General features: G+C 29.0%; 1 protein-coding gene across 1 annotated transcript; it reads right to left on the reverse strand.

The window, feature by feature from the left end:
- Positions 1-1086: 1086 nt before the first annotated feature.
- On the reverse strand, positions 1087-4731 carry LOC114166262 (denosine deaminases acting on tRNA). The gene is made up of 10 exons (XM_028050980.2): positions 4561-4731; positions 4308-4428; positions 3661-3848; positions 3468-3548; positions 3065-3178; positions 2274-2443; positions 2114-2190; positions 1908-2027; positions 1636-1723; positions 1087-1513 (listed from the first exon to the last, which is right to left on the reverse strand). Exons 1-10 carry the CDS (start codon positions 4715-4717, stop codon positions 1403-1405), a joined length of 1227 nt encoding a protein of 408 aa, XP_027906781.2. The 5' UTR covers positions 4718-4731; the 3' UTR covers positions 1087-1402.
- Positions 4732-11861: the final 7130 nt, after the last annotated feature.

Genomic DNA, 11861 nt, shown 5'->3' on the forward strand with positions numbered 1-11861 from the left:
AATATTTTTTAGAATCATCAAAAAAAGAAAAACATAATAATATTCAACATCAAAAACATCCGTAAATGCTAAACATATTACATAAATATCAAGTAATAATTGGATAAACGTCAAGTATAAAAAAGAACAAAAGTAATCAAAGATATATCTTAGAAATAAATTATAGAAGTAAGAATCAAAATTAAAAATTAATCTAATTATTTTAGATAAATTAATAAATTAAAAATATTTTAGTAAATTTAAAATAAGGAGATATGAAAACAATAATGGGTATAGAGCCGATAACAAATATTCCTCATCAAATCGAAACAGATTTAAATAATACCTAAAAAACGGTTCACTTGTTATTCTTACCAAAATACACATCTAGATTTTCATATTACATAATCTAAAATACATTTTCAGATCACACAATCCAAAAGTATATTTCATATCGTACAATTTAAAATGCATTTTCAGTTTCACAATCCAAAACCATTTCAAATTATATAATCCAAAATACATTTTCAAATTCAAAAATATATTCTGAATTATTCAATCTATAACATACTTATGCAATCTAGAACACATTTATAAGTATAGAATGACACGATTCAAAATAAATTTAAGCATTAAAAAATGTTTACAGTCCATGTATAATTTAAACTTTTTTTCTACACCTACGAGGAGAAGATATGATATGGAAATGCCGTAAAAGAAAGGTTTAAATATATTTTTAATTCCTTAACTTTCAGTAAATCTTTAAATTAGTCAATTTCAAAACTTTAAACCAATTTCATCTTTCATCTTTCGAAATACGTGAATTTAATCCTTTTAATCAAATTTTGTTAAGTTTATTTAATGTTTCGTACAAATTTCATGATTATATGTGAGTTGTTCATTATGTTTGATACAATTTTACTTTAATGTTAAGTCAAATAATATTATGAAACACACTTGAAATGTCAAATAAACTTAACAAAATTTGAATAAAAATGACTAAATCTACGTATTTCGAAAGATGAAGAACTAAATTGGTCTAAAGTTTTAAAATGGACTAATTCCAAAATTCATTGAAAGTTAAGGGACCAAAAACATATTTAACCCTAAAAGAAATACCCCCAAGAGTTTCCAATAGTGGTAATTCGGATTCATTTGACAATCATGAAAGAAATAGATAATCAAGTCCTTGTTGGCCCAAAAATACAGACTTCATAACCATCTGTCTCCTACACTGGACAATGATTTCCTAAACATCCCCCTCCACTTTTCATCTTACCACCCCCTTTTTTGATTCATGAAACTTCTATTCTACCCCTCTGTCTCTTAGGATGTGCAACCATGTCCAATTGAGCAACATTCTCATATTACAGAAGTTGGATGACATAACCAAAGATGGAGTTTAGACAGATAAGTAAATGTATTATTCTGAAATGGGGAATGCCTCACAATCTAAGGGTTTCAAGAACCACCTGTTAAAAGGTGGCTTCCCTTTGAAAATTTTGGAAGTCAAATTATATTCTTCAGCTCCATCCTGATGATTAATCATGCAAAACAAGACACAATTATTAGGAGTGGACAAAATGAACTGCACTGAACAGAACTGTTAAAAACTGTGGTGAACCCAAAAGAGAATGTGAAGAACATCAAGAATACCTTAAGTTCTCGGTAGGTAATCCCATTGGCCAGAGAACTGCTCAATTTTTCCCTTCTCAGTGGCAAGAAAACCTCCAGCAACCTCTGTCTGGAAAGACAATAAATTTATTACCACCTCTGATCTTTTATTAATTATAATTAAGTAACTTAACTATCTTTATTGGTCTTGAGAAATTAGTTACTTGTTTATATAGGTTTTGGAGGTAGCAGTAACTGTAATGTTATTAGTGATTCACAAAGATTTCTACCACATACATGTCAGTGGCACTCACTTGCATAAAGATGACTGTGTAGAAGGGTAGAGTGCCCCTTTTGCAGAGGTGCCTTGCTTTCTTCCAGTGGTTCCCAGGATGACTTCATGCAACCCACATTCATTCCAGCATATAGAATATCTGCAAAGTTAATCATTCAACTAAATGCAACATCCATCCATAAAGCTGCATTAATTTCACAATTCTCCAACATTTGGCGTATGTACCCGCATGTTAAGGTGTTGGCAGCACTCTCAGATTGCTGAAAGTCCTTTGGTGGTACTGGTGCGGCGTGAAGTGTCGGCTGTGAAATGAAAAAAAGACATACAAGTCAGCATCCTACAATGCGCTTTTCTTTCTCAATAAGATACCAAATATTCCTCAGACCTGGTTCACCAGAAATGGAGATGTCAGTTCACTTGATAAGGGTAGGATACGTTCATACAAAGCTCTTTTCAAGTTATCCTCAAAATGAAAATTCCCGGGACTGTTAATGGGAAGACCAACAGTGATTGAAGAAAGATATACAGGTTGAAGAAAGTAGGAAAGCAATGCTCCTGCACTAAGAGTAACAATGTCACAACACTTAACTAACTTGACGGAAATACAATCACTATTTGAATTTGTTGGGTTTTTTTGATGGGAGACACCAGATAGATTTGAGACGTATAAGTCATGAGTAAACTCAGACACCACCTTCAACCAAAAACCTAAAGTAACAAGATTGTAAGTCTTTTCACCTTATATGTTGTTTATCTTGCATATTATTACCCAATGTGAGGCTCCAACTCAAACTTGACTCCAATTATATCCACATATCTAACACTATCACACAAATTAGAAACTCTAACTTTTATGTTTGAAAAATTGACAAAATTGATATTCATGAAACCTCAATATTGTGTTTACAACCAAATTAGACGTCTACGCTTTAGTAATACAAGTAAAAGATTTATGGAAAATAAACAAGTAAACATAAAAGAGTCAAAATCATACAGCCAAGTATAGTTGATGCAGAATATTTACAAGTATACAAACAATAAAAATGTCAATCTCCATGATGATTCGTTTGCTGTATTAAATTGTTGTAGAACAGGAGTATGTAAATATCACATCACAACTAATTTTCAAGCAAGAACTACCAACATGTAAACATCCATGGTTTAAACATATCTAACCTTGAACACCAACAACATTCCAACGAGCTATCTTGTCAGAGCAACTAACTGACAACGTCGTATCACCACGACCCGGCTTCCTCTGGACCATCCCCTGTTGGTTTAAAGCGTTGTCTGGAATTGATGAGAAAAGTATTTCTCTTCAGACAGTCAGACCAAAATAAACAGCAGCAATATTTCAATTATCAATGAAATATAAAAAACCACCATACATCAAAACTTGATAAAAATCATCATAATCCAATAATTGAAGTATAGAAGGAAACAGAGTTCAGAAAATATATTCTCTATTAAAAAGCTCAGTCTCATCTGTCTTTAAGGCCCCTCTGACCTCAGACACTTCATAATTTTCACATAAAATGTTAAATGTTGTAAAACTTAACCATGGAATCGAATAGCATACCCAAAGGTGAAGTTGAATCTCTTTCTCCTAAAGGAACAGTTTCCAAAGGCGAGACAACCGAACTCAGTGTAGCATCTCCACCTACAAAATGGAACACAAATGGAAATCACCCTTGAACCTAACCAACATAGGGTCACAGATAAAGGAGGAAAATTTGATCAGATAGAGTGAAAGGGACAGAAAGATAAATTACATGGTAACTGTGATATGTACATATGTAATTTCCAATCCTTCCTCAAAGTATATTTCGCTTTATTAAGACACCCTGTATCTAACTCAAATGGCAAGTTACCATCATCAAATTTAAACCGTTTGCCTCCATTGGTAGATCCGTGGTTACCATTAGTTTCAGTAAGATGTTGAATCTGTGTATAGAAGAACCTGGTGTGAATAGAAACAAATGAAATAACATCTCCTTACATAGCAAGACATTATATTAAGGACAAATTATATACATTTTCATTGGTATTGTTTGCATACTCTCCAATAACAATTGGATTTTCATCACAATAATCCACATAATTCTGCAAACCTTTATTACGAAAATATTCAACATAAAATTTCAATTCTAATTAGAGAACATTACAAACAACCTAAGGATCGTATAGAAGTTTTGACCATATAATTCATCGCAAACAGTAGTAGTACCCTGCATTACAATTATACAAAACTTAAGTAAATTGTACTGCAAACATGACACAAGCAAACCTTCACTATCGGTATTCAAAACTGAAAAATCAATGGATATAAAGTGCTGCATAGTTATGATACAAAAGAAAGGGAAAAAAAAAAGGCTCTTAAAAAAAAGACAAAGAAGTTTCAAAAGGATAGCAATGAAACCTCATCAAAGCTCTTCGAGCAATGACTTCAGCATGCGAATCATGAACAACATCACCACAAGTTCGCAAGAGAGAGCGCCCAATGCACTTTGTTCCCGTTCCAATTGCAACAACCTTCAAGTCTTGGGAGAAAAAATAATGAACTAGTGAACTCCTTAACCAGAAAGAAGGCTTTTTTTTTAGAGAAATAAGAAAAAAAAAAGTGAAATTTGGTTAGTGGGTGATCGTTATGGTGGAAAGAGGAAGAAGAGAACCATTGGAAGGAGAAGAGAGAAGGAAAGCAGCCAAAACAGTGACTTCACGGCCTTGAGGTTTGCCCTTTTTGGGAAGAGAAGCGTAGAAAGAAAGAACCTTTTCCGATACCCTTTGGCCCCAATTACTTTCCTCAGAAGATGAAACTGAAACCGCCATAGAAATGGTTGAGGTTCACCAAACCAATGCAGTAACTCTGAACTATGTGTAGTGAAAAATCAGAGAAGAAAACCCCAACAGCATTGGCTTAAACCTCTACTTTTTTTTATTAATTATTAAATGAAATGTTAATGTTAATTAATTAGTATCCTTTTTAAAGAAAATATCTACAAAACTTATTTGTTGGACATTTTTATCAAATATTATTAGTATAATTTTTAAAATAACTAGTGTAAAAATAACAATTGAACTCTAAAATGTAACCTCTTGTAAATGAATTATTTATTTTAATCCTCTTTTTAAATAACTCTTTTTGCATGGAAAATGTTTAAGACTATTTTTTTTTTAAGTTTAATTAACTATTGTGTTATGTACAGAGTTTTGGGCTTCTACTCAATGACCCAATTTGAAATTCTGCCCAAAAAGATGGCTTACTGTAAGTTTTGTCATTATTTCTAAAACTTTTGCTTAGATTTTTAAGTGTATTTGATTTAAACCTACAAAATATTTGACTTTAAAAATCAACTTATTGATTGTCATTAACCGGATAATTATAATTAGTTTTTTTAATCTCATCATAAGTTAATGGAGGGACAATTTAGTCAAAATCTTCTGTTGCTTCTTTAGTAGAAACAAGATAGCCATTTTTTTTTCTTCAAACCCAACAAAAACATCCTCTTTTCCCTCTCCGGGCTGAATGCATAAGTATCCCAAAGCTATTGTTTCCTACACTTCCATTACTAATTGCACCCCCACCAATTCGTAAATCTCGAATTATTCAACTCAATTAGGTTACGGTTTTTACTTTCTGCATCCCCACAATGTTTTGGTGCACCTCCCAAATTTTGGAGATTATCTTTTTATCTTTGGGAAGTAATTATTCTTGAACCAAATTACCAAAATCACATATCATAATTATTACAAAGCTTGGTGCGCTTTGAAAAATAAGCAAAACTTGAAACTTATTTTCGATAGGAAACAAAAATATACTTTGATAACTAATATAAAATTTTAAAATTATATAAAATATATTCTAAAAGCCAAAAAAAAATTAAACTACTGAGAAATAGTCTCTCACTCTCTTCTTTTGTTTTCTTCATTGTTTGTCACTCTCCATAGAACTTATGAGGTGCTTCTTCAACTTGTTCCATGGAGTTCCTGTAATATTGCTTTGTTTACTTTTTTTTTTTTCTTGAAACGAAAGAGAAAAGGTTGAAACGAAAACTAAGATTTGATGATGATGCAGGGCACGTAGGGAAAGTTGTGTCCACAGTTGTTAACAACAAACGGCGAAACAAGTGGGAACTCAAACAAAACACTCTTCGAATCTAATAATTCCACATTTTTCCAACGCGATTTTTCTGTCTCCAACCACATTACTGCAACTTTTTTTTTTCTTTTGGGGTGGTCAACTTCAATTATTAATAAGTGTTTGCACGTAATATATGAGAAAGAAAGCACCTAGCAGGGGAATAATGGCAGAAAAGAACAAGAAAATGGCAGTAATATTACAGCTTAATAACATGGTTTTTGTAGCTAAAAGGGAAGAAGTCGTAGGAATCAAACATAACATAGCTGTCTAACTTCACTAAACTAGTTGGCACAACTAATTCTTGACTTTGTAATTAAAGTAACTCTTTAACAATTGATTCTCTTGTAAAATGATTTTATTAATGTCATTCCAATCTGTATTATTTGCTATCAAATTTAATATGTTAGTCGCACTTTTATTTTTATAAGACAGTTTAGTAGCTAAGAGAGTAATTTTTATAGACAAATTTGGTTTTGGATAAACCATCACTTTAGTACAATAGATGTGAAAATATCTAGTTTTTATTATAACATAAGAAAAAAATATTATAATATAAATATAAAAATTTGTATTGATTGAATTTAATAATTAAAATAATTGAATATGGGTTTCATATTCACTAATTATCACGTGTTTATTAAAAAAATTAACAAATATATAATACATATGACAATTTTCAAAAACTAAATATGTGTTTAATTACTTTAATCGTCAAAATAAATTTAATCAAAATTAATGAAATTAATTTCTTTTACTATAATTATATATTTTTATTATAATTGTACTAAATTATTTATTTATTTATTTAATAATCATTTATCTTTACTTTTAAATATATAATATTCTTTGGTATTATTAAAATTACATTGAAAGATTAAGATTGAAAAAATTACCTGTATTTATATTTTACTTACAAATGTGAAAATATTTTTAAATCAATTATGTTAAATCACATATTTAAAGCCATGACTATATTTGAAGTATGATTCTTTCAGAGTTTAAGTTTTCGTCAAAGTTTTATTTTTAAAACGCGTGTAAAAAAATTGTGAGAAAAAAAATTATTTACGATTATCCATCCTAACAATCATATATTTTAACAAAGTTGAATTTAAATAATTTTTTTAATGTTCATTTGTTAAGTGATTTATTTTAATATTTCCAAAACAATTGACCCAATTTAAGAATTAACATTATAAATAGTGTATAAGCATTTTTTTTTTCTTTTTTAACTCGTGAAAACTTCAATGTCGGGATAAATTGTAATGAAATTATTGAATATGAAGTAAACAATATCTATAAACTTGAACACAATAGAGTTTATTTTGCTTAAATTTAAAAGTAATATCGTAATTATAAAGTATTTGCTAAAATTCATATTCCAAATATTCATTGGAGTAAAACATTTTCCATAACTTTAAGGAGATTAATTATGTGATTGTACCAATAACACTGTATAAAAGATCCCAAAGATAAAAGGTTGAGACAAATTAGCTAAAGTGTTTGTTTGTGTTTTGTAATTAATTAGAGTAAATAAGTAATGATTTTGTTGCCATTTGAAAGGCAAATAACACTGTTTGGACCTAAAATAAACTCAATTTGAGTCCTGAAGCATCTCTAATAAGCTTCTTAAGTAAGATTTAGATTTTTATTAAATCTAGTTGGTATCATATAATAAAAATCTTAAATTTGAAACTTATATCCCATCTAAAACTTTGGATTTTAAAATTAGAAAATATTTAATTATATAATTAAAATTTGATAAGATCTAAAAGATGACGTGAAAAAGACACGTGTGACGCAACCCATCAAAATCTTACGCTGTTGTGTAAATACCGACACAACACTGGTAAACCACACGGAAAACCCACCGTTTTATGATTACTTTCTTATTTTTCTTGTAGGGTTTCATAAATTATTAGAAGTTACTGTAGAAGATAGATCTAAATAGTTTGATATTGTTTTAATATATATATATATATATATATATATATATATATTAGGAGTTAATATTAATAATATTTTTGTTCGAATTTTATAAGACATTTTCTAAACATATTTAGGTATAAATATAATATTAAATTATAGTATAAATAAGGACATACTAACCTTATTGTATAAAATTGAAATTTAACTTTATATCAAGTTTTTAATAAAAAAAGCTTTTATAAGTTATTTATTCAAAATAATAATTAGGGTTATTTATGAACATTATATAAATAAAGAAAATATTTTGAAAGTGATTAATCTCTTGAATAAATTATGATTTTGTACTTCGATCAAGAAATAGTGCAAAAAATTTATATATATTCGAGAGAGACAATAATTATTAATTGATATTTAGTTAAATTTGTAATTAAACTTATATGCACACTCTTATATTTCGCAACACTATAATTCATTTCCTCTGAAAAAACTTATTGTTACTTTCATTACATATTTTTACTCATGAAGTTGGATCCTAAAACATTCTCGAAATTTCCAATTATATTTCATATTTAATATATTGGTTGCACATTTATAATTTGATCATGTAGTTTGTCAAATCTTATCTGCTAAACATTTTTTAATTAATAATTATAATTATTTATTTGAGTCCTTAAAAATAACTTTTACCTTTAAAAGAATGAATTAAATAATCCATTATATATTGTTGCCATTGTACCTAAAAGAGAGTGGCAACATTTTTCTTTTGTGTCACTTTTTCTCAATGAATTAAAAGGTGTTGGCAACGTTAAATTTTTGAAAGGGTGAGATGAATCATTGTCATTTGTCATTATCAAGTGCTAAGAACAGTGATTAATTATTAATAATTAAAGACAAGTTCTCAAGAATAATCCACTTTACGTCTTTATCATCATATAATTGCCGAGTAAAATATATTCCTCTTCTTCATAATAAATTATTTTAGCATTTTAAGTTAATAAATATTATTCATGTTACATAGTTAATTTAACCCATCCTCACAAATATTTGTTGACTTCAATTTCGTTACATTTAATTAATATAATAATCACTTTTCATTCACATCGATAAAAAAAAAACACGTATGCTTATTTCTTTCTTACTATGCGTACTTTGTGTTTAAATTAATTCATGTAATTTATTTTTTTGAAAATCACGTCCTTTTTTAACTTTCTGTGTAGTTCATAAAAAAAGTTAGTGCAAAGTGGATCAACGACCTTTTCTATAAAAATTAAAATGTTTTTTTTTTTTTTTGAAAAATAAAGTATTTATTAATATGCATTTTTTTTCTTAATATTATATTTTTGTAACGTTATTTTATATATTTTTTTTATTTTTTGTTTAAATATGTATTTGTTTCCTATTTTCGTTATTTTTATTAAATTTGGTCCTATTTTTGTTTTATGTTCAATTAGGTTCTCGTTTTTGTCAAATTTCGGTCAAATTAGTCATTTTTACTAACGGTGTTTAATCGATTGGATTTTGAATGTTTAAACACCGTTAGTAAAAAGGATCAAATTGACTAAATTTTGACGACAATGAGGACCTAATTGAACGTAAAACAAAAATGATGACCAAATTGAACAAACACAACGAAAATAGGGACCAAATGTGTATTGAAGCCTATATTTTTATTAATGTTGATTTGATTAATAAACCTAAAATGGGTGTGGTCCAATTTTCAGAAAGAAATCATATTTGTCATTCAATCTAATATAACAACATTAAAGTGTCAATTAATGTGATTTTTTGTAAGACATTAAAAAAGTTGAGCCCATGTTAAGTTAAAAATCTATTGTTCAAGGAGATTAATTACGAGAAGAATGACCTCTGTCTAGTCTTGTCATATAATAAGATCCAATTTGTTTGGACTCGTTAAGTTTAGCCCATTACCTTAAGTGAGACCGAACGTGTACACCTTTTGTTATGAAGATGTGAGGTTATCCTTTGATGGGTCTTGCTCTTAACCCAATCCTCTTCTCTTAGGATAGCATGTCCATAAACCTTAAATCACTAGAACTTTCCCTTTTCGGTGGACAACATTAGGCTGACTAAGCCCACTATTCTTCCCCCTAAAGATTTACAATTTTGATGAAGATTACTTTAAAAACAAGTAAAACTATGATATTTTTTTATTCAAAATTATTATTCTTAAAAAAATAAGTAAAGGAAAAAAAAATCGAGTGAAGTCGAGACTATGTTGATTCAGACTCATATCAGGTTAAGTTGGTTGATTCCACGTCGGACCAAGTCATAATAAATAAAGTTTGACCTAGATTAAACTAAGTTGAATCTAGTCAACAACATACTTAGTTAATCAAAATTTCAAATCACATTGAGTCAAAAGCATAAGTCAAGTTGGATCAAATTTGTTGAAAGTCTCACGTCAACTAAAGATAAGGTTAATTTATAATATATATATATATATATATATATATATATATATATATATATATATAAGTGAATGCAGACATCACCTTATAAGTCAATTTTGTAAGGTAAGTTAGACTTAGATTTTACTTATTAACATGGTCACAAAGTCAAGTTAGAGTATATCCAAACAAAATTATTTTTTGTTGGGTCTATTATTTCACCTACCATTAATGTATAGTCTCATGCTTGATATGTATATACCTTAGTGTTAGAGGGTGTGTCGAAAGTTTCACATTAATTAGAGATAAAATCAATTTACAATATATAAGTGGGTTAAAATCTTACTTTACAAGTCAATTTTGTAATATTGAATTGAGCTTAAAGCTCATGCTAAGCATAAGTTAGGATAAGTCAACCCAAATCCTTGTTATTTTAAGTTGGGTTAGCCTATAGTAGGTAAAGAGTTACACCTAAGTAAGGCCAAGTTGGATAAGACTAACTCAAACTAAATCAGATTGGGTCTAGGTCGAGTTAAGACCAAGTAAAGGAAGGTCAAGTAGGGCTGGAACCAAGTCATCCAATGTTAAGTCAAGTTGAGTTGAATTCAAGTCAAGATATATTAAGTTAAACCCACACAATTTAGGTTGGATTGGAGTCTAAATTAAGCTTGACCTGAGTCAGGTTGAGCCTAAATTAATATTGTGGGTTAAACTTGGTTGAGTGAAGCCAAACTCAAATTAAATTAGATTATTTTTAGATAAATTAAATCTGACTAGATGAAAGTTGTAATAAGCGATTGAGTTTATCGATATTGAATTCTTATTAAAATGAATGGTCATGTCAAGCCAATTTCAAATTATATTTAAATATAATTAAAAAATAATATAAATTTAATCTAGGCCAAATTTAATTTAAATTTAAACTAATTTAAATTAAATTCAATTAATTTAAACTAATTTTAATTCAATAAGATGGATTTAAATTTTATAGATTATGAAACATTCAATTTATGATACCACTACTAGAAAAAATCATTTTACTGAATTGTTTTAACATATTTAGAGTTCATTTAGGTCTACAATAATTTTGTATAAACAGAATGTGCTGATATCACTTACCACTTATCTACCAAATCTCTTTTGAAAGATGGTTCCACGTCGATGAAAATCCAAGGTGGGACCCACCACCCGAAGAGAATACGATGCTCAATAATACATACACATAACACATAACACATGCCCCCATCCCATTCATTAAATGCATAAACAAACCGATAAACTCCATTCATTTTCATCCATGCATACGTGGCCACTTTTTACCTGTATTACCTGTCGGCACTCACATCCACCGCACGATCAAACCACGCCGGCGATCAACGGTCCAAACTCTCCTACATCCTCGCCCACTGCCTCACGCGGATTCCACGCTTTCCCGTTCAAGCTGGAGTAACGGCAAAATTAGTCAACGTTGAATGAAAAAAACATGTAAATCAATATT

The sequence above is a fragment of the Vigna unguiculata genome, chromosome 10 (genome assembly GCF_037176805.1).
Source record: "Vigna unguiculata cultivar grain cowpea cultivar isolate G323 ecotype 2 chromosome 10, ASM3717680v1, whole genome shotgun sequence".
Lineage (NCBI taxonomy): Eukaryota > Viridiplantae > Streptophyta > Magnoliopsida > Fabales > Fabaceae > Vigna > Vigna unguiculata.